At 38.8% G+C, this 24,088-nt stretch overlaps 1 protein-coding gene across 8 annotated transcripts; it reads left to right on the top strand.

Annotated features, from left to right (window-relative positions):
• The first annotated feature begins 20,619 nt into the window (after window positions 1-20,619).
• On the top strand, window positions 20,620-23,647 carry LOC147893334 (polyadenylate-binding protein 2-like). Of its 8 annotated transcripts, XR_015542208.1 has the most exons (10): window positions 20,626-20,921; window positions 21,052-21,171; window positions 21,518-21,620; window positions 21,785-21,855; window positions 21,966-22,069; window positions 22,159-22,246; window positions 22,359-22,486; window positions 22,602-22,709; window positions 23,091-23,219; window positions 23,312-23,647. XR_015542208.1 is itself a non-coding variant. In XM_087385602.1 (9 exons), the coding sequence occupies exons 3-9, from the start codon at window positions 21,052-21,054 to the stop codon at window positions 22,648-22,650; spliced, it is 663 nt and encodes a 220-aa protein (XP_087241728.1). In that variant the 5' UTR covers window positions 20,626-20,747; window positions 20,845-20,921; window positions 21,042-21,051; the 3' UTR covers window positions 22,651-23,064. The 8 variants fall into 8 exon arrangements, 7 of the variants coding, with proteins under 7 accessions (XP_087241729.1, XP_087241728.1, XP_087241727.1 ...); XM_087385602.1 differs by lacking the exons at window positions 23,091-23,219; window positions 23,312-23,647 and having other exon boundaries at window positions 20,626-20,747; window positions 20,845-20,921; window positions 21,042-21,171; window positions 22,602-23,064; XM_087385601.1 differs by lacking the exons at window positions 23,091-23,219; window positions 23,312-23,647 and having other exon boundaries at window positions 20,626-20,747; window positions 20,848-20,921; window positions 22,602-23,063.
• Window positions 23,648-24,088: the final 441 nt, after the last annotated feature.

Raw genomic sequence — 24,088 nt, 5'->3', positions numbered from 1 at the left:
ACCATTCGAATGAAATACTGCATGACAAATTGAAGCATTGTACTATTATACAAAATGATGTGTTGAATTTGATGTGTCTTGAATCAATTTGTTGAATTAAAGTTCAACAGTGTAGAGAATCGGTTTGCATATGTTTTGTAAACACACACGCGCACGCATGTGCATGGTGGTGTGGTTACGGGATAGAGTAGCATGATATATATGAATGCTTATAGTATCGTTTGGTTGGCAAATGTTTGTTAGCGATGTGCACCATATCAATACTAAAGTACGATAGGAGTCAGGTAATATAGTGTCACAATGACATGGATAGGACAAAAAGAGGATATCTGACTATAGTTAGAGATGTTGAATCATTAGATGAACATATGATTGCGGGTAATTGACATCCAGCTATTGTGGGTGAAGGCATGGATGTTGTGATTAGAGTTTGTAAAATACTTGTGTGATGTATGCAAGAAAAGATATCCATTGGAATGGATTGTGACACAATGAGTATATCATGGAATGCAAGACGTCATTCATAATATTTCTTTGTTTTTTAGAGGAATCAATGCTTAATGGTTTCAAGTCACACATTATAGTGTAGTTATGGCTTATCAAGGTGGTATCACGTGAATAGGTGATTCACATAGGCATAAGATAGGGAATTCTTGGTGCCTAAAAAGCGGTTGATTGGGTACATATTCTTTGTATTGAAGATGGAAATATAGTGACCACACTACAATCAGCTCAAAAGGTGTGAAAATGATTATTAGCAATTATTACATTTCTGAGTATCATTATTCTTCCTTTTCTATGGGACAAGAATATACAAAGCACATGGATGTTGTGGACATTTGAGAGGCAAGGGGTGGTGGACATTTGAGCAAAAATAAGAATGACAACAAATTGAGTGGCCATAACTAGCTTGATACAAGGTAATTATTTTGTATGCATTCACACTCCAACATGCAAACTTGATAATAAGGAGATCTCGTAGTGTCCTTCTTTGTGAATAATGAACTAAAATTATCGTGCAAGGTGGAAGTGGTAGACATGGCCAAGCTTGTGTCTATGAAATCACTAGAGTAGTTAGACTACTATGAAACCATAGTAGGCAAAGCCAAAGGTGAGCCAAAGAGGTATGTTTTGATCATCACACCTCATAGTATCATTTGTTATATAAAAATGGCAGCAAAAAGAGTATTTTCTTTATCTCATCACACCTATGGAAAACTTTCATTTCCTCTTGATAGCAAATGCATGATATGATTTGCCAAGGTCTCTACTTTGATCAGTGGTTAGAATCATCCCTCAAATGGGAGTGATACATAGAATGGTAGGCATAAATGTGTGGGATGCTAAATAGCTTAATTGACTTGGTCCATTATGTACAGATCAATGCAACTTTCATTCATTGTGAGATCTTGTACGGTGATTACAAAAGGAGTTATCACAATAAATTAATATGAAACATGGAGCATCTGGAAGTATAAGAATCCAGTATAGAGATCCCTCATGAGGCACCCCTGGTGCTATGATGAGATTGTAATTTATTTTTTTGTTGTGCGTCTCTCGATAACAAGTGGAGTTTGGCAATGAACCTGTAGTCCCATAGTTGAATATTTTTTGTTCTTACAATTTCTTGCTGTGGATGGATGCAAGTGACTGGAATTGCTTTAACATCATTATGAATTACAATTTTCTCATGTTTTTTCCCTTCATGAATGGTAAATTTTATGTAGTAACGTATATTCAGGCCCTAATTTGTTCCATCAATATATGCTCACACCATGTGAAAGTATTGTTCAAAAGCTATATGGGTTTTGTCAAAAGTAAGTCTTGCAACACACACACATGGACTGGGACAAGGGAGGGCTCCTTGTCTATTACCATCCACGACTTAACCTATTCAATTTTTTTGTCCAAATTTTCATACTGTTCCAATGCTATTATTCTCTATGTCCAAAAAATTACAAGATTGTGTTTGGCCCAAAGATCTATTAAAGCTTGGATACAGAGATCCTTTGCCACCACCAGCAATGGGGTGCAAGCCTTTTTATTAATCATCAACACCCTAGAGATTCATAGATTCATCCAACACTATGATGGAAGCTTGGTCTCAGCTAATTTAGAATGTTAAGATTTATTATTAATACAACTAAGTATATCCAATTGGTGTAGAGTATTAGAAAAATATGTTCATGATATAGGCAAGTTATGGCTACATTACAAAGACTATCCAATACCATTAGAAAAATAGTCAACGACGATGGAGCACAGTGTCAGGGTTACAAAAGAAATTTAGATGGGATTCTCAATGCATTTTATCAGTCTCACAATAGCAAACATGCTTTTGAGGAAAGTAAGAGCAATAGAAAAAAATGAAACATGAATGTTACCCCTTTTAGTACAAAGTTACATTCTCTTATACCTTTTGTCTCATTGTCACAAGAAATAGAGAGATTCTTACTCAATAATTTTCCACTCTTGGAAATACATCCATGGAAAGCAAGGATATAAGTGCTAATCCTTATATTCCTTGAAGAATCCTTGAGGGAACACTCTCTTATCAAGTTAACCATAAGATGTGGTAGTTGAATGACCTTTGCATTATTGCACCATTAGCTTTGAGATGCAGGAGGTCCTTGGGGGTATGAATGATAATGTGAGTACTTTGAACCAAAGATACAAAAACTTGGCATTACAAGGAAAACCATCATATGTTGATAACATTGTTCTCCCTTATCTTTTTACTTTGGGAGACCTAGAGGACTCTTTTTGCAATTCAAAACCTGGGCCATAAGACCATACTACCACCAAAAAAGGCCGGGGATATTGGAACTACACAAGAGCATATCTCGAGTGCGATTGTGGGGCAAACAATGCCAACCAAGGTCATATGGTTTGACCATACTATGTGGTACATCCTAAACAATATACACAATATATATTATGCATGGAAAAATCCTAGCTAATAGAGAATTAGTTATTGATGGTATAAAGGCATTTGTGGAAAATCTTGACATAGATTTATTTCCTGGTCTACATGGATAGGGAATTAATTTTCTAATAAAAACACTTACCCCTTAAAAGGCAAGAGTCGATGATGAAATGCAGGCAAGACGGTCTATACCTATCACCTCTACATGAGGTGGAATATGGGTGGTGTACCAAGGAGAGGAGACTTTTGACCTCCAAATGGTAGGGGATATGGACAATGAATTGTTGATTCTTTTGGATTTAACAGATATAGGGAAGGGAAAAAAAGGCAACAAATGGTGGAATTATTATCACCATCTGGGTCCTCCATCAAAAATGATGCAAGACATGATGGAACTAGAGAAATAGGGCATGATGATACGTATGGGAGCAGATCCAATTCTAGGATTCATAATATCAGCCCGGATGACCCCGTTAAAAAAGTTTTATATTAATTGATGCAGGTTATCAGGACCATTACCATGTCCGAATATGGCTAAATTTTGTTTAATAGTGTTAGGTAAAATGACATTTCCCACATTATTCATATACTTTTTTATAATCCCATTGTCAAAATTTTTGGCATAAAAATATTCCTTATTAAGGCATGTAAATCATGTACGATAGAACTAAATTTTTTTTAAAACGTCATGATTGCATGGAAGTTTCACAAAAGTATGCAAAACTTGGTCCATGCACCATAAAACACTTTTGTTGCTTTTGGGATAATTCCCTTTTCTTGCCGTATTTTTTATAATTTTATTGATAAAGAATGGGGACATGTCACATGTGATCCGACAATTGTCAACTATGAATCTTTGAGATAGAGCAACCATATTCCGATTTAAAAGCAATGTGTAAAAGGTGCACTTATAGCCTTGGAATGTGCATGGCAAGATTTATGTCACACACTTGACATAGAACTAGATGCAATTAAAGTATGTGCATTTATTATGTACAAGGACTACCCAAAGAGCGAGCCAAGAAGGTGAGCGGTACAAAACAATAAAAGATTTATAAATAAGCATGGGATTTATTAAGCCTTGATTAATGTGCCTTTATATGTAAAATTTTTCCAGTGCAACATCTTCAAAGTGATGACTTTGAAATGATAGATCTGGACATAGTAACATTAACAAATATGACCGAGATCTTCTATAAAAAATTACCATTATATCCCAAAGTTAATAAACTTTCCTTCATGGTGGGAATTTAGAAATCACGCAAAAGATATTTATATGGATTACTAATGCCAAGGAATGAATATCTGATGAGATTGGACTCATCAACACATGTATCCTTAAAACATGCATGACACAACTAAAAAAGAGAGCAACTCAAAAATAAAAAGAACTATTTCTAAGGGGAGAAGTAAAAGTCCTATGTTGGTGTGAAATTGACTCCGTATTTGATTTTACAATAAACCTTTCCAATAAACTCTTTAGTACGTTTTTTATAGACGTTGCACACTACTCTAAAAGTATACCTATTAACGGTAAGGATGGCCTTGTTCAAGTAATGATAGAAATCATAAAGATGGCTTTTGACACGTCAAGTCATACATACATATCATTCAAAAAATGGCCTCATCAACCAAATTAGGGAACATGGAGTAATAAAAAGATAGACATCTTATGTGTTGACAAGAGATAGATTATTGAACTCAACTCATGGCTGGTGTCAAATATGTACTTACAATCTAATTCAAAAATCTAGAGACAAGTAAAAGGTATTCCAATGGGAATATCTTGCTCCCCAATATGGTGCAATCTTTACCTATTCTATTTTGAATATAACTTTTGTATTTGAATGGCTAGGCTAAAAAAATGGGATATACTCAAAATTGATCTCACACTAATAGGTCGGGGGCTTGATTGACCATGGATATATGCCATGTATGTCTACTGATGAGATTGCTAGAGCCGTTTTGAAGGCATCAATACAAATATAAACTAGTCACCCAAGTCTGGGGGGACTCAAACATAGTATTGTATTGGCACACGACCCTATTATTGGGTATGAGCGACTTCTCACATGAAGGCTAGTAGATCTACTTGATGTGGTCAAAATATGCCTTCACCTTTGTGAGGGAATTCTTGAGCAATGGTTTTACCAATTGGAGAAGTTGAGAAAAGTATGAGGGCACGGAGACATGCTCTAGGGTAGATTATTGATCAAATGGTGTGCAATATCACCTTGTTGTGCTGCAAAAGCCCATTGTTGGTTGTGTGCCATAGTCACAACACCTCATCATCAAATGCACTAGTATCCCACTTGTATGCTATCATTTCCCAAAGGGGATCACAGTTGTGATCCACAAATGTATGCTAGAACCATATTGCATGGGTAGGCATATCCACCCATTCTTCTTCTATAAATTATACAGGAGGCTTGAGGAGGAATCCTTGCATATAATAAAGAAGAAGACCCTCCTTAATCATCCCAGCTAGCTTTTTTGGTGATTCAGGAGCTAGCATGGCTAGGAGGCAGGGTGTGGGACCCTCGTACTCAGTGCACCTATGTATGGCTACCATGTGGCAGCATTTGGCAGTGATTGGCCAGTTTTCCAATGGTATCAGAACAGGTGGCTAGCTTGTGGAGTGTGGAGATGACACGTGTACGATGCACAATGCATCTATGTGGGAATTGCTATTCATGGTCGATTTATGTGGGAAAACTAGCAGTGATTGGCCAGTTTTCCAATGGTATCAGAACAGGTGGCTAGCTTGTGGAGTGTGGAGATGACACGTGTACGATGCACAATGCATCTATGTGGGAATTGCTTATCTATACCTAATTGCACATGCAACAAGATGTGGTAGCCCTTGCACGCTCTAACAAGTAGTCTCGACTCTACAGCTCTGTGGCTATACTTCATGTGGCAGGAAGTGATTGCCTGCATGTGTGTGCTCTGTCTACAACATCTATCTTCAATGAATTTGGCGGCGACCCATAATGATGTTTAATTAGTGACTGTGACTAGATCGGTTGTTTATGATTGGATGACCTTGCCCTATGTGGGTGGTCGACATTGTTTGACTAACCTTGCCTTGTGTGGGTGGTCAAATTCTGATTGGCTGATCTTGCCTTGTGTGGGTGATTAGTGTGTTTGGTTGGCCAGCTCACATTTGTGGTGTTTGAACCACGGGGGTGTGTTGGAAATATTTGATAGTGATGAGCGACATGGAAACTAGGAGTGAGAGTGCATAAGTACAAAAGAGTGGAGTGAACACACTATCCAAGACTGTGCAATGCTTTTCATTATGGGGTATTTATACAATCCTTACTCTTGGCAAAAAATGTGGTAAGTATTTTCTCTCTACCTATTGAGCATGTGGTACAGATATAACTTCTATGCTAAGCATATGGTAATGATTTTCTACCTCTAGGCTAAGCATGTGGTAAGGATTTTCTATGTCTATGCTCAACATGTGGTGAGGATTTTCTATCTTCAAGCTAAGCATCTAGTCAAGATTTTCTATCTCTAGGATGGGTAGTTCATATAATGAATTTTTCCTTCTATGCTAACTTGACAGGGCTCTAGAAATGAATCCTTGAGATGTTTGGACAACGTTTTGGAGAGATTGCTGAGATGATTGGAGACATTTTTGGACTCTTCTTTTCTACATGCTCACTATGACACTTATTGAGAGATATCCTTTAAATATACATTGGCTCTACAGACACATATTGATCTAATTTTGATAGAACTTCAAAGAAAGTAAAAGGAAGTGTTGACTATTTTCTAGACTACTTCTAGAGACACCAACTCACTATGTAGGGAATCTAAAAAATAGGGACCAACTAGGTGAGGGACTATACAACCAATGGCTTCTTTGAGCCATGAATGTTCAGAATATGCCTTTATGCCAAGCCTTGCAAAAATGTCCATGGGTTTTGAAGGTCATCGGTGAACCCATCATCCCTTGCTCCCATGTGGCATACAAGGTATAGATGATATCCTACCAAATGGTGATGGCGATGGCCATTGGAGGTAGGTGCTAGCCTCCCATCACCAAATTGCAATGGGAGACCTAGGTAGCAATGCTACACACCATCTCCCAAACACTTTCCTTGAGTGAGGTATGTGCTTAATTTTGACCCTTCTTAACATATGGCTAAAAACTCCCCCAAATCAATTTAATTACCGATCCTTGGGTATTAGGTACCTAAAGTTGTTGCACTTGTGCTTGTTATGGAGTTTTGTTGATTGTAGAACCAAATTGGTCCATATTAATTTTACATTATTTGGATTAGGACATTATTGTTGTAGTCCTTGCATCCTTGTTGCATTGTTCTTTTATTGGTTGTCTTTTTTGTTGGTCAAAATGTGTTCAATAAGTTGATTGATTATTGAATCCAATCATGGATATCTCTATATTGTTGTCTTTTCTTCATTAAATTCAAAGTTTTCCTATCTTTTTTATTGTAGAAAAATGATTTGTGTCTACATTATGGGTTGTAATGTGGGAGTTTGTGTTGTGTATTTGATCTTGAAAGCATTGGATGCAATATTCTACAATTGATAATGTTTTCACGTTGTCTTGTTTATGTTTTTTGCTTGGTATACAGGTCCATGTATGCAAAGTTCTTATACTTAATTTTTCTTGTTTTGGCTCAAGAAAAGGTCTTGTTATATGATGTATTATATTTGTATGAAAGGTGTTGGGAAATTGATGTTTTGGGGATGAGTGATGCAAGCTATGTTGTCTATGTGAGTGAGTTGATGTGATTTGGGTAGTTTAGCAAGTGATTATTGGAGTGATTAAACGTGAGTTAGTGATTGTAATAAGAGGCTATATACAAAACTTGGTTTGATGGATTAAGTCTAGTGTATGTGTTGTTCTTATGTCTTCATTTTTTCAATGCCAAATTATTATACTCCATAACTTTGGTTATGCTCTAGATCCACTATTCCAATATATGGTATTAGAGTGTTCTTCCCTCATACCTAGCTAATTCTTTGTTGTTGCTTGTCCTCCTTGAAGTTACTACCTCCTTATGCTTTTCTTCTTAAAGATTATGCTAGGAGACTTACTCACTAGGTACTTAGGAAACCTACTTTCACTCCACCTTTTATTCTACCAGACAATTACTGACTCATGAACTATCACTCCTACTCAGAGAAGCTTCATTCAACTGCTACACAACCACATTGTAGCTCTAACTAGATTAATAACATGTTCCTATTGTTGCCAAGATGCTTCCAAGTCAAGCTTCCTAATTCTATTGCTGTTCCAAAAAATTAGAAGATTACACACTCCAGGGATGAGGGAAAATAGTCATCAATTAGTCCATCCCATTCAAGATTTTTATTTTTTGGAGGATAGTCTATTTTTTTGTCTAAGTTTTAACTTCTATCATGTTTTCTTCCATTGACATTCTATCATTTAAATTTTGTCTTATATCTTGCCCAAATGACTATTGTCAATTTTCTCTGGTTGTAGCAATAGTGAGCTTAGAAGAAGGGCAAGCCAAAATCACTTTTAATTTTACTCTAGTTACTTTTCTGTTCTGCCATACTATCCCATTTGCAATTTTTGTAAAGTTCTTGTTGTCAATTTTCTCTGGTTGTAGCAATAGTGAGCTTAGAAGAAGGGCAAGCCAAAATCACTTTTAATTTTACTCTAGTTACTTTTTTGTTTTGCCATACTATCCCATTTGCAATTTTTGTGAAGTTCCTAGCACCAATTTCACTCTATATTCTACTTTTTACTATCTGCTATGTCATTTAACACATAGAAATAGTGCTTTTGGAAGAAGAACCTTTTCCCCCTTGGGACTTGAACCTAAAACCTACAGGTTGCAACAAAAGTTCTAAGCCACTCCACCAATTTCTATTCTCTAAAACTAGAAATTTTTTTACATATATTTATTTTCAATTTCTCTTTAGACTCACCTCTTCTTTGGATGAAAAACTTGTTGTAATAGTAGGTCCTGGTGGGAACAAGGTCCCTACCTATAAGAGATACTTTGGCTAATCTCTAGTACAAACGATTACATCACATACTCTTGAGCATGAGGGAAATATATTGCAATGCTAAAATGCCAATGCTTAGCTCTTAGTAGGGACATAGTCCCTAGCTACATGAGAGACTTTGGCTAAGCTCTAGTACAAATGTTTGCATCACACACTCTTAAGCATGACGAAAATACATTGCTGTGCCAAAATGCCAATGCTTAGTTGGAAGCCTAAGTATCTCATTGTATGCCCATGCACAATCTATGGGAATTTGAGCATAGCCCACCCAATACAAGATATTATGAAGATCCTCAATTGTTGTGAAGAAGCCAATTTATTTGATTTATTTGACCTTGACCCCAAAGGCCAAGTAGTATCTTACATGGATCCTAGGACTCCCTCTAGGATTTTTGATGGGCCCTCCACACAGAGTTTCATGTCATCTATAAACTTTGATCTTGTTAGGTCCTCCTCCTCATGAATTAGGAGCCACAACCTAGTGAGGCCTATTGCCTACTAAGAGCATAGAAAGTATAGCAAATACTCTACCACAAAGAGAAGAGAAAGGGAGTAAGGGGTGAACCTTATCATACTGAGCAAGAAAGTGCAAAGGCCTTCCTTATGTGATATCCAATAAGCATTTAGCTGGTGCTCCCTATGCACATAGATGATACTCCTCGAATCCACCTGTCTAAAATACCCAATTTCTGCATGGTTTGTTGTAAGCCTCCTCAAAATCCAAAAGAAGCATCATGATAGGCTAAGTCTCCTCCCAATACAAATCAAATGCCTCCCAAAAGGTGAAGATGTTGTCCTAGATGCTACGGTCCTAAACAAAACCTATTTGCATATCGTGGATGATGTTAGTTAGGTGGGCTAGAAGTGCAAACTCAAGAGCTTGGCAAAGATCTTGTAAGTAGTGTCCAATAGAGCAATTGATCTCCAATGTTGGAGATCAAACCTATACTCACTCTTTGGGATCAAGAAAATACACCCTTGGCTCAAGGACTAGGGGAGTTAGATATACTCAAAAGTCTCCTAAAAAGCCATCCATAGTTAGATATACTCAAAACTCCCAAAAGCACCTAAAGAAGGACTATGTTAATCCATCCTCTCTAGGGAGCTTTTGTGTAGGGACGGCCTTAAGGTCCTCCAAAATATCCTCATCAATGTGAAGCACCTCCACCTACTAATCATACTCAAATGATATCTCACTGGTGATATGTGGGCCCAAACTACCTCTTGGGCTATCTTGGGGGGGCTCCTCATTGGGCTAAAACTCATCTCTAGATCTAGTATAGGTCTGATTGCATCTTACTACTCATGTTCAATAGCCACTCTAGTTGTGTCCCTACTAACCAACCTTGACACGTGTGTCCCTACTATCTACCTTGACAAAGATCTTGGGTTACATCTCCTCAATACTTCTCTAGAGCACATCTTCCACCTATGTAGCCCAACCACCCATGAAGGGGCTCTTTGGCTACTATAGAATTTCTATTGTGCCTAGGGCACTATGAACATTATTGTCTCTGTCTATGATAGAATCTCCACCACCAAGGTAGTCCAACCATCCTAGGGGGGGTTCTTTGGCTCCTATATAATGTTTAGCTACTATAGAATCTCCTCTTGAAGCAAGGCATTGGGGATGCAAACATCCTTTTGTGGGAAGCTACGATGGGCTTGCTCTAAGTGAAGCATGATTGGGTAGTGATTTGACATCTTGATTGCTACCAAAGTACCCTTGATCCCCCTCTATGCATTACCCAATCTCCCACATGTAATCTCTCAAGTTGCTCTAGTAACCATCATGTTGCCCACTAACAAAAGAAGAAGCAAAGACCATCAAGAAGTCTAGAGAACTTTGCCTCCCTATATGGATCACCATTGATCATGAGGATGGACTACACCCAAGTGCTCCTCTCAGCCATGGGCATCATAATCATTGAGAAGGAGGCTTTGCCTTGGTTTCCTCAAAGTCTTTTTTTAAAGTCACCTCCAAACAATTCACCCTCAACTCAAGGACTAGGGTAGAGAGATAGTTTAAAAATCTTCCAAAAAGCCATCTATAGGTGGGGGTGAATGAACATCAAGAAGCACCTAAAGAAAGACAGTGCTAATCCATTGTAGACGGAGAGACTTGAGGGCCTCCAAAATATCCTCATTAGTGAAAGGTTCCTCCACATGCTTGCTCATACTCAAGGAGACCACTTTTAAGATTGGGCTTAGTCTCCCCGATGAACTTGGGGGGGCTTCTCCTTGGACTAAAAAACTACCTATAAAATTCTATGGTCATCTCTAAGGTTTACTACAATGTTAGTGCATTTGACCACCACTGATGTTCCACAAGCATGAAAGCTACATCCCTATTGATCAAGGGCTAGTGGTCTGAAAATTATTTGTAGCCATCCTATTCCCCAATTTGAAACCCATTGTGCCCTAAAGATTGATAAGAGAAATCAACTGGATAGATCTCTTATGGTCTGAAGGTTTCCTACTCTTTGGGTTGCCCTATGGAAGGAAAATCCCACGTCAAGGATCTCTAATGCCTCCTAGAGGAATGAGATTGATGAGGAGCCTAGGGCTAGAGCTCCTCACTACTCCTATGGATCACATCTACCACCTAGGTAGCCCAACAACCCATGGGATTCTTTGTATCTATTTCCAAATCTCCATGATTACCAATTGCATCTCCTCCTTTTCAAGCAAGGCATCGAGATATGGACCCCCTTTTTTAGGAACCTATGATGGGTTGCTCTCAGTGAAGCAGAGTGATATGGCATCATCATCCCTACAAAAATACCCTAGCTTTCCTCAACGAATTTCCCAATTTCCCACATAGAACCTATCAAGTTGCTTTAGTAGACCATCATGTTGCCATTTGTCAACAAGAAGCAAAGATTGTTAGGAATTCTAGAGATCTCAACCTCCTCCATGGATCACCACATTGATCATGAAGACGAATTTCTCCCACATACCTACTTGTCCTCCTCAAACTCTAAATTGTTGAAGTCACTTCCAAACAAATCCACCCTCAACTAAAGGACTAGGGGGGAGAGATAAAGTCCTAAATCTCCTGAAAAGTGACCCATAGAGGGTGTGAATGAACTCCCAAAAGCATCTAAAGATGGATGGTGTTAATCCATCCTACATAGGGAGCTTTTGTGGAGGGAGGGCCTCCAAAATATTCTCATCATTGAAAGCTAGCTCAAACTACCTACTCATACTCTAGGAGACCAATTCCTAGATATAGACCTAAAAAGATTGATCAATTTTCCTTTTTGGACAACCTACAAATTATTCCAAATCAAAGTTATGTCCTACCAAGATTTGATTAAGAAAATTTTCCAAAATGGATGATGTAGCAATCAGGTGCACATGTAAAGTGTGTGCCTATGATGGATAGATGCTGATGTATTAGGTTTGTGCACATGTAGTGCGCAAAATGTGCTTAGTAAGAGGTTACAGTATGATGATGTGGTAGTGTGTGATGATGTGGTAATGGTTCCATGTGGACTATTGAGGTGGCACAATGTGTGCCATGTGCCATGTGGTAGTGCTGAGGTGGCATTGTTGCCACATGGAGCTATTGAGGTGGCAATGCTAACATGGCACTACCATGAGTCATTGCTAAGTTGGCAAGTGGCACACAATCCACATGTCAAAAATTTATAGGTTACCTTATCTATTACTAATGTCTTTCCCTTATCCTATAGCTACGGAGGAAGGTGGTGCTAGGTACAGGACCTATGTCAACATTGTTGGTCATTAATGAAGTTATAAGTTAAGTTGATGTCAACTTTTAATTTTTCTTATGTCAGTAGAAGTAAGCTATTGTTGGAGTCTTGCCTAGTCCTAGTCATCTTTCTTGTTCAGCCCATTTGACAATCTATATCGATGTCATAGCCATTAATGAATCTGTAGGGTAAGTTAATGTTAACTTTTTATTCTATTAACATAATGGTAGTAGGCTATTGTAGGATTCTACCCAATCAAATACTCATCTTTATTGCCCAACCCATTTGGAAATGGCCAAGAATTGCAATCCCCCTTTTGAAGCACTCCTTCACAAAAAGGTGGGCACATGCCTACTGCTAGTGGTGGATCTAGTCTATCATGTTGTGAGTCTGTGTCTATTTTCCTAGTGTTCTTATGTGTCTAACGTTGCTACCTTTTATGCTGCTTCTTATGTTTCGATATGCTATTAGTGTCTATAGCTTATTATAGATTCCATTGATGTAGTACACATGTCAGGTACCTCTCTTGCTTTGCATATGCTATAGATAGTCATTTACTTCTTGTTTTGGCTACATCTATAGCTTTGCATCTAGGTGTAGATAGTTTTTATTAGCTACTCTATTGCTTTGCTTTGGTCATGTGCTATTTAAGATATTCATTTGCTTCTTGCTGCTTCAAAATTGCTTGAGCTAATTTCCTTAATGATAACTTTAGCTTAGGACTTATATTAAAAGCTTAAAAAGAATGGGGAATAATAACTCTCTCTCATACAGAAAGGGAGGGAGAGAAAAGAAGACTCTTTCATAGAATCTCCCTTATAAATGCATAATTCTCACACACTAAATCTCAAAATGAGCTCACAAGCTCTCTCACTCTCAAGAAGAAAGGATAGAAAGGATCATAATACGTGGACACAAAAGGCTAGCATGCTCTAATATATGAATAATATAAAGAGGGAGAGGAAAAGAGTGGAGATGAGTGGAGCAAGACCAGATAGTTTCTCTACACTATATTAGCTAAAATTCATGAATATATATGAAACTCTTTAGGGTTAGGGTTAGGGAGCTTTCCAACCCTTTTTCCCTTTTAGCACTCCTTTGTGTTAGTGATATGCACAAGATAAACATGATTTTGTGATATGCACAAGATAAGCATGATTTTGAGATGATTCATCAACACCAGATGGATCCTCTTACTTATTGAGTGTATCCTCTTCTATATCAACAACACCCACATCTTCATCATGGTTAAAGTGATCATATGAATTTGATGAACAACTAGATGATCCATTATTCTTTGCACTATCAACACTAAAGTTCTCTTGATCCCTATGGAGAATTAATGTTGCTTCCATTTGCACCCATGTTAATCTCAAGGAGGAGCCAGCAAGATGTGTGGCATATGATGGAACTTTCTCATCAAGAATACTCGTCTGGCTATTCTTTGGCACCCCTTCTTATCCTTTTTCTATTTTTATTTAGTTTGAGAACATATTTCTTCTTAAGGACTTATATTTTCCTTTTAATGAGTTAGTATGTCTCATTCTATTCCATTGCATAGTTGCATAGTAATGGAAAATGATATTCAATTGTCCTTACTCCAACTCGTGGATTTTTACCAACTTTGCCAGCCAAAATGGATGTCTAAGAGGGTCATCTTGGGACAAAGTTCCAATCATTCAGTCCTTCTAGGGAACTTGCTTACATTTCAAAAAATTCTACTCATCTTTGGCAAGTTCATAATGTTGAAATGTACATCTCTCATGCTAAGACATTGATCAAATCTTTTTCCTAAAGTAGTAGAGGTTGAGGATGTTTAGCCATATAAATTGCATAAGGAAGTGTTCTTAATTCTAAATGATCAAGTATTAGATTTGTCTTCAATGTTAGTATTCCACCACATTGCATTCTAGAATATCTTTTTGCATTCTCAATTAAACTTCTCTTCTTTGACATACATATTTCATATTCAAGGTCCTTCATTGAGCTTGTGCCTACTTGACCTTGCTCGAGGAGTGTTTGTAGAATTCAAGAATGCTAGGATCATATATCTATAAAAATAAATATACCTACAAAAATCTCAGGGCCATATACCTTATAAGAATCAAAATAACCATCAACTATTGATGGGTTTTTAATCAATGTTTATATCTATGATTATCTTTTTACGATGCCTATATGGTGTTGCTCCTATTTTGATAGCTCTATAGATGTTGTCTCTTTATCAATGGTTGTATCAATGTTTTGGGCTTAGAGTCCATTTATTTCCACATTTCGGTATTAGATAATAAGTTGTTAATTTAATTTTCTTTAAGAAGTTTTGAATTAAAATTGCTTCTTTTATGATATATATTTATTTATTTTGCATATAATATTTTTAATTGGTGGAAAAAAATAGTGGTGTGTAGATGTCATCAAACACCACAGATGTAGTAAAGAAGCCCCAAAATCATTTTCACTACTTGGGTGAGAAGATATTATGTTAGTGTGCACACTTTAAGTGTTAGAGATCATTCTCACATATATGATCCCCCCCCCCATATTATGTCAATGTGCACCATGTAAGTGTTAGAGATAAATCCCTAATATGTGAGACCCCTCGTATGAGGAGGACAAAGAGGCATGTGATAGAACAAGTTAGATCTAAGCTTCTCGATAAAAAGGGCTCAGCATGAGTTAGGTATGCCAATAGGATGACCTCACTCTTAATACTCTCTCTTGTTGAATATCAACAACTTTTTTTGTTGGCTTGATCTCTAAGTCAGTAGTAGCGAGTGAATATTTTGTGAAAGTTGATGCTCCTTTACAATATCTCATTGGGATCCTTCCTAGATTATGAGCACATGATGACTATAGCCAATACTATATCTCTCTCTATAAATCAAAGAGGTATATTAGAGGTGTCACCAATGGATACAAATTCTTCCTTAATAGAATAAAGGACATTTTCTAGGCCCTATTCATAACCTTCTTGGAGTTCTACCACACTCTACTATTGCCACTAATAATCATTTCTAAGTTTCAAGGCTTTGCTCACCTTTATAATGTTTGGATCAAAGATGGTCCTTTTTATCACAGAAGCATAAGGGATCCATTATATGCCACTCCAATACTTGCACTTGGGGATCTATTTGCAAAATTGTTTCATGGTATGGTGTTATGCAATGCCCTAGCCTACCAAGTAGGCATTAGCATTAAGGATGTAAAGTTTACAACCTATAATTATTGGATTTTGGCATAGAGGAAGTGGTCCTCCACTCAAACTTCCAAAGAAGGTTTGTGAACTCTCATTCCCAGAGAGAGAAAATGCTAAGTTGAATGCAGCATGTGTGGATTATTAAAAGCCAAAGCATCCCTCCCTGATAGAAGTTATGGTAAAAGTGTGGATGGCCAGTGGCATTATATTGAATGGGTTTTATTGTTGAAACATTATTGTGTGGAAGGGTATTCATGTGAACATCATTGATACTAAATGTTAGGTGGACTTCTTCGACACATACCTCAATTGCACAAAGCATTTTGAAGATGCATTTTTAGAGGAGTTGAGAGTGATGCTCAAAAGAATGTATAGAAGCTCATCAGTGGAAGACGAAAAGTAGGAGAAGATGAAGATCTTGAGATGGAAGAGAGCAAGCCAAAGAATGTTGACTCTAGCTCAAGCGATTGAGGAGGGTAAGGGTAGGTCTACATTAGATGGATCTAGTGAGGAGCAACTCACAGAAATGCACATGAAGATGCAGGGTATCAAGTGCTGCAAAGAGCGATTAAGGTTCCACTTTGGCTAGACTCAAGCAACAATCCTTGTCGTTGTAGTCAAAGGAAAGGGAAGGCTATAGAGGTAGAAAGATAGAAATTAAAACTTTAAAGGGAACCTAGAGTCCTTTTTGAAGGATAGGGAAGTGGAGAAGCAAGGGCAAGCAGGAAACGTATAGCAAGTAGTGTTGAGAGTTGTGGTGCCATGAGCACATGGATTAAAGGTTGTAGTGTTGATGAGCCTGTAGTGTTGAGAGTTGTGGTGCCATGAGCACATAGATTAAAGGCTAAGGTATGTGCTAAGGAAAGAATTGAAGTAGCCACCCTAGGCTATGGACTACATGATGTGAGGATGTGGATTGAGGATATCCACAAGGAGAGATGTGGATCAGAGGATCCCATAGATGTTGACTATTCTAAAGGCTCTCTCTATATAAGAAGCCTATCATGTATTGTTGAGTATGCACATTTACAATAGATTGAATGTTTGCTATCCTATGTCTCTCTTGTGGTGCTTTGATCCTCTTGATCCCTCACTTTGACATGGTATCAGAGCCGATGGTGCTCCCACTCCCTTCATGAGTGATAAGCCCTCCATTTGAGGCATCTTCTTCACCTTGAGAGTTTCATCTTGTAGACCTAGTCTTCCTCTCCAATTCAGTTCAGACAACTCGTCATTCTTAGCTATGGAGAGAGAGATATGGTCGTTTTCGTGTTGGGGCTCCTTCTATGAGATGGAGAGGTTAGTGTGATGGATTCTCTGAGAGATATGAAAGAAGAGGACGCTCAACATTAGGCTTCATCATAGCTCCAAGTTGCCAACCCAAAGCTTCAATAGCCTCCTTCAACACTGTTTGATCTGTAGCGCCGTCCTACAGCCTAGTGCTCCATCAACCTAATCTTCTGCAGCAATGGCAACGAGGCAGCCACCTCATATGGCTCCTCATACTTGACACAGTCTGCCATCTCCAACTGGCAGCAGCTTCCTGTTGCTCCATTAAGCCCGTAGCTCCTTGTGGATGCCTGAGCTTCTCCTATGAGCCACCAAGCATAGGCAACGAAGCCTCTGACTGAAGCTATGCTCAGCTTCCATGATTGACTGCCTCAATAGTCGACTCCCTCACAGGAGACCGCCTTCAGCAGTGCCTTCTCCCAGCAGCCTCTGATCTCTCTTCATGGCAGTATGACCAACATATGACATTCCCCCATCAGCGCAGCTCGTCTAGCCTCTTTCAAAAGCTCCAGGCTCTGTGGCTGCACAACAAACTGCAGTCTCCAGCCACGCCATAGTTCTAGACTACGTACATATGGGCTTCATCAACAACCTTCTGCCTCTATTGAACTTTGCAAACTAGCCCGGCTCTAACCTCTAGACGCTTCGAGGAAGACACCTCCACTGACGTCCATGCTCCGTTGCCGTTTCGTCCCACGACACTGTCTCTGTGCAACCATCAAGAAGCCAAGTCCAGAAGCCAAAGGTTTGATAACCTTAGGCCACGTGGCAGATAAGGCTGTGGTCAAGTAACTGGGGTAAAGAATCACCATGGTTAGTTTTTGGTCAATTAACTGTGGTTAAGTTTGCTTAGACGTGGGTTAATTCACTTCAGTTAAGAAATTGCCATGTGGCATAGTGACACCTAAGCACACAGTAACCCTTGCTAAGCACAATATGGAATGCTGCATGTGAGTCCCTGTGCCACATTAGCAAAGGCCTTCTCTTCTTCACAGAAACTTCGACAAGGCGTAACTTGCAATCTAGGAGGAATTTGCACATGCTCCAAAAAGGAAAAATAACCGGTTTTTCAAACTCTACACACTTATCAATTCAGATTTTCTGTATGCAATTAGACACTACCATATTTGAAAGTATCTTCAACTGGTAAGACCTTTGCAACACTTAGAGAGTCTATTAAAAAGGTACTATTTATTTTTCCTAAGTCATCCTCAAGAACTGTAAAGAGGATATTTGCTCAAAATTTTATGATCCAAGCAATGGTGAAAGCAAAAGAAAGGAAATTTGAAAGTCATAAAATAAGTCACCACTTGGACATTATATATGTATATTATATAAAGGTATATTTATATCTATATCTATTTATCAATGTTTCATATTTACTTACATATTCCTTGAAATAATTTGGAATTTTTTGCTCCCCAAAAATGACTTGAGCCTATATATTTTGACCCCTCCCACCTTTTGTATGCTCGTCGCTCGGGGGTTTTTGCTCGGAAAATGGAAACCCCCATGTGTGTGGTAGTCCAAAAGCTTTTGGTAGTTCATGGCCCATAAAAGTCCAAGGGTGGTAATCCAAGAGGTAGTTATAGTCCAAGTGTGGTAATCCAAGAGGTAGTGATAGTCCAAGAGTCCAAGGGTGGGCATGTGGCATAGTTCAAGAGCCCATCATACTCTAAGAGTCCAAGGGGGATATCCAAGAGCCCGTTGTAGTTTAAGAGTCCAAGGGTAATAGTCTAGGAGCCCATGGTAGTCTAAGAGTCCAAGAGCTTGTGGTAGTTCATGAATCCATAAAAGAACAAGAGTCTAAGGGTTAGTGATAGTCCAAGAGTCCAAGGGTGACAAGCTGCATGTGCCAAAGACCTGTCCTTGTTTTTTTTTTGCATGGGTAATAGGTAGAATAGATTTATTACCTCTCTAGAAGAATAAGTCATCTAATGCTTTGTCTTAGGAACATAATTACTCTATGGAATTGGATGCTTAACTATTTGATTAATCATAGAAAGTAAAGTATTCATACCAAGTATTTGGTTATTTCAAGCAATATCAATTTTGAAAGATAGTTTGATCATAGCATTAGTCATAATAAGTCTAATTTTTATTTTCAAAGATAGCTTCATCATAGCAAGTATTTGGTTGGTCATAACAAGTAGTATCCATAGCACGTATTCAGTTACTTGTTGCTTGTATTTGGTTATTTCGAGAAATTTTTGTTTGAAAGATAGCTTAAAAAATCATAGAAGGATAATGTACATCATTTTTGAACTATTCTTTGGTCCAATTCTAAAATTCAAGTTTACGCAAGACTTGAATAGTGGGTTCAATATGTAAAGTAACACGTGAGTTCATTGTGGAGAGAAGGGAAATAACATGTGAGCTCAATTGCAGAGAGAACACCTTGCCATTCTTAGTAGTGCATCTCCTCATCCATTCATGTCCACATTCATGAAAAAGATCCTTGTATATGTAATTGCATCCAAGTGCCAAATTTAAAAAAATAAAAAATAAAGAAAACAACACTCATTGTGGATGATGGAGAGATGGAACAAGAGAAAGGTATGATATATTTTTTGTTTTTGGTATTTTTTACTTTTATCAATGGTGGAGAACAGGTGAAAAGCATGATGTCTTTCCATTCCATAGACTAAGACAATACAAAGACTATACACATAAGTTTTTGTGGTTAGGTCATGTTTGGGCTATGAGGTGTGTGTTGCATGATTTCTATAATCATGGATGTTTGGTGTACACGTGTGACTTTGGGTGATGTGTGGTTTTTTACATGTGCTATTTGGCATGTTATTAATCTATTAATTGCTATGCCATTCATAATTTTAATAAACAATTGGTTCTTGAAGATATGGAATATGGATGGATTCACTACCATGTGCATACATTGTAAGCATCAACTTTGTGGAAGGCCTAAGTGCTTATGTAAGATGGGTTTGGTAACCATGGAAAGGTCATCTCATGTTGATAGGAAAAAGTACTCTTTAGAAGGTTGACGTTTGTATTGCACATTCATCATGGTTGGAAGAATATGTAGTTCTCTTGCTTTGCTTTCCTAGGTGCTAGACTTCTAGTACCATCATGGAATGGAGTTTTGGTTGTTTTAGTTGTGCTAGCATGTTCAGGTAGACATGCAAAGTTTCTCGACGTGGGAGGGGACTTCTTGTGCCCCTCCCTTATACACCCACACCCGCACATGACCAACTACGAGAGGCATGTTGCCGTGACAAGGAGCAGGTTTCCTTGAGGGAACGGACAAACGGCTGTGCTGCTGGGTTGGGGTAATTGATGCGCGGCAAGAGGAAATCTGGGGTAGAGGGAAGAGTACGTATGATGGAATATTCGATACAGGGTACGTATGGGAGTAGATGTATGTACAAGAAGTAGAACGGACCGGTGATAACCAGTAAAGGAGACCGGGAGGGCCGGTCACCTCAGAGTGTATCAAAGGACGGGGACAGACGGAGAGAGAAGAGAGCGAGAGAGGCCATCGCCAGAGCCAGAGCCAGAGCCAGAGAGCGCGCGGGCGCTGGAGCAATTGCCATAGCCGCATCACCCTCCTTTCTCCCCAAGGATTTCTCGACCTTAGGTGCGTTTTCCTTCTTGCCTTATCACTTGCTCTCCTTCTTCCTTCGCCGCCCGGTTCCCTTTGCGGTCTTGCATCTTGCTTTGCCTTTCTCTTGCAGCAGCTACCCTGTTTCTGAATCCTCAGCAATCTTTTCGTCGAATTTCGGATGCCCGATCACCTCATACGCTTTTAAAGGTGGTGCTTGCTGTGCCGTGTGTTATTCATCCAATGTAGATTGCTTTTCAATCTTTCTATGTTCGAACACAGTTCAACATATTCTTTTCCGACGGGCTAAGTGGTTGAGATCCATTGAAGGACTGCGTAGATGGAAGAAGAGCACGAAGTCTATGGGGGCGAAATTCCGGAAGATGTTGAGGAGGCAGATATGGATGGTCACCCTGATGACGGAATGATTAAAGGGAGTGCTGATGATGCAGCCGCCAAGGTGAACTTCTCTTTTTGAACAACATTAATTCATATTCGATGACTGTGTTTTGCTTCACGGATGCTGAAGTACATGGCTGGCATTTGAACAATACAGCCGATCAGCAATTTTGATTTTCTGCGAGCCTTTCTGCTGAAACTATTGAGTGTGAATGGAACTGGCGATGATGGCCACAGAAATGGTCATGGCCATGTGTGTTATAGAACTTATCAATCGCTTCCTGTTCCATTGGGAGACGCAGTTAGAATCTCATCGTGTCCGTTGGCTGGCACATATCTTTAAGTAGGATTGACTGTGGTACTGGAAGTAGTTTCTTGATTAAAACCGAGTGGCTGCTTTGCATTAGGAATTGGAGGAAATGAAGAGACGACTTAAGGAAATGGAAGAGGAGGCAGCAGCTTTACGGGACATGCAAGCCAAAGTTGAGAAGGAGATGGGCGCAGTTCAAGGTATTTTGAGTCGGGGATGCTCAAAATATGAGGATCACTAGAATGGGTTTCAGGATTTATGGGCATATACATTAGCACATGGTATTACCTTACAGAGTTCTGTTTTTCTTTTCTTCTTCTTTTTTTTTTTTGGGGGGGGGGGGGCGGGGTTGATGCGGAGATAGATCCTGCAAATGCTGCAGCAAACCAAGCGAGTAAAGAAGAAGCCGATTCACGCTCTGTATATGTGGGAAATGTACTCTTTTCACTTCCCTATATCTAAGATGAAGACATTATACTGGCCTTTTCGGTAGGCATTTCCAGAGTCGCGCTCTCTCTCAACTTATACCGATTTTAACATCCCAGGTTGATTACTCTTGTACGCCTGAGGAAGTTCAGCAGCATTTTCAGTCTTGTGGTACCGTGAATCGTGTCACGATATTAACAGATAAATTTGGACAGCCAAAAGGGTATGATCACTCGTAAGCAAACTTCTAGGTTGTCGTCAGGCTTTTAAAAGTTTCTTGCTGTCTTTGTAAGTCATTGCCACCTGTTCCAGGTATGCTTATGTTGAGTTTTTGGAGACTGAGGCTGTTGCAAACGCTCTGCAATTAAATGAATCAGAACTTCATGGTCGGCCATTGAAGGTAGGCATATATTATGCAGGTGGGTATTGGCATTGACACTTAAGGAGTTCATTGACACTTTCCAGAATTGGCATACTTTGCATATGGTGATGTATTGAATTTAATCTGGCAGGTGACAGCGAAAAGGACTAATGTACCAGGGATGAAGCAGTTTAGGGGCCGGCGATTTAATCCTTATTTTGGATATCCACCACGAAGGCCGTATTATCCTTCGTATGGTTATTCACCTTATGGTTATGGGTATGTTGTGGGCCTAGCCTTGCTTTTACTGGAGTAAGATAGGAAAAAGGATGTTTCTGCATGTTTTTGGATTTCACCTAGTTGCAGCTGAGTCCTTTCCCTAATTTTGTTGCAGGAGATTTCCACGATTTCGAAGACCTATCCGATATAGGCCCTATTATTGACAATAAACTCATGGGGATTATGTTCCAGTCAGTGAGATACATAGGAGCACCATTCCTAGGTTAGATATAAGACTCCGGAGGGGTGCTTATGATGGAATGTCGGATATCATTTACTTCTGCTTTTCCTTGTAGCATGTTACATTTCCAAAGAGCTACATTATGTCTCATTCCAAGCTGTCCACAAGACCTTAACTGCATGTGGATTTTCTCATGATTTCCAGTTGGACTGATGATTTTGATTATTCCTGCTCCATATTTGACATAGCATTTCAGAAGTAACCCTGTTGGTTTGGCATGTTGTTTGAATCATAACATCTAAGTAACAAGCTGGAATGTGGGAAATTAGCATGGTTATTTTTGTAGTATCTCTATGTTTTGAGGCCCGCCACCCCAGCTCCATGTGTTTTCTTTTGTCCTCACACTTTTTTGACTCTCTGTAGGGAGCTGGTGATCCACATTAACGCTTTATGTTCCATCAGATGGCCTTTCCTCTTCTTGTGCTTTTTTTGGGATCAGGAAATTAATTTTGTGGCTCTTGAACCACGTTCCAGTGAAGATATACACTTGAGGTAGGGCCGTGACTCTTCATGTTTGGTTTAGTTAGAAATTGTGTTCTTTGCAGATAGTGCAACACTTTTATTGGGGATTGTGTCTCATGCAGCAGAACATGCTGTATACCCCTGCTGCTTCCATATCTCTGCAACACTCTGAGTGCAAGCATGTAGTGCGTACATGTATAGATAGTTAGATATCTGCAGTTTATGGAATGGGGGCTTTAAATAGTTGGTTATTTTGCAATTTTATGGCTGTTGCAGTCAGGGGCAATTATTTGTAAAGAAACAAGCTGTCTTAAGGACAGCCAGAAGTAGGTATGGAAATCTCTTTTTTCTCGTGTACTCATCAGCTTCAACTGTACATGACGATGCTTCACGAGTGATATTGTTCAGATGGGTAGAGCGCACATTCACAATGAAAAAGGGGAACATGGAAATGAAAGAAAGCAGGGTGAACTTGTACTCTTAAAAATATGACACTAGGCTCTGTTTCTATTTTCCATGCCACTAGATATTGAGAAACAGTCGTTATTTATTTTACAATTTTGAGTTTCATTGTTGCAGTCATGGAGAATTTTGTTCCATTGATGTGGACAGATACATCTGGGGCTTGAAACTGCATAGTTAGGCATATGTGGGGTTGGAAAAAGCAAGAGGGGAAATCGTGGTTGACAAAGTAGAAGACGCTATGTAAGCGAGAAGGAAGGAGAAAAAATGCAAGTGATAAAAAAATATATATGTAAGTGAGAAGGAAGGAGAACAAATGGAAGAAAGAAAAACAAAAAGAGAAGAAAGAAAAAAGGAAGAAAGAGAAAGAAACAAGGAAAAGAAAAATAAAAAAGAAAGCTAAGAAAAGAGGAAACCTAGAAGAAAACAAGCAGGCA

The sequence above is a fragment of the Dipteris shenzhenensis genome, chromosome 15, assembly GCF_047967505.1.
Source record: "Dipteris shenzhenensis isolate YYH24624 ecotype China chromosome 15, Dip_SZ_1.0, whole genome shotgun sequence".
Taxonomy (NCBI): domain Eukaryota; kingdom Viridiplantae; phylum Streptophyta; class Polypodiopsida; order Gleicheniales; family Dipteridaceae; genus Dipteris; species Dipteris shenzhenensis.
This window is presented reverse-complemented; position numbering and strand designations above follow the sequence as displayed.

Coding starts and splice junctions, on each gene's coding strand:
- LOC147893334 (XM_087385603.1), top strand. CDS start 21,052: ATGGAAGAAGAGCACGAAGTCTATGGGGGCGAAATTCCGGAAGATGTT. Junction 21,172..21,517: donor CTGATGATGCAGCCGCCAAG/GTGAACTTCTCT, acceptor GCTTTGCATTAG/GAATTGGAGGAAATGAAGAG. Junction 22,070..22,158: donor AAATTTGGACAGCCAAAAGG/GTATGATCACTC, acceptor CACCTGTTCCAG/GTATGCTTATGTTGAGTTTT.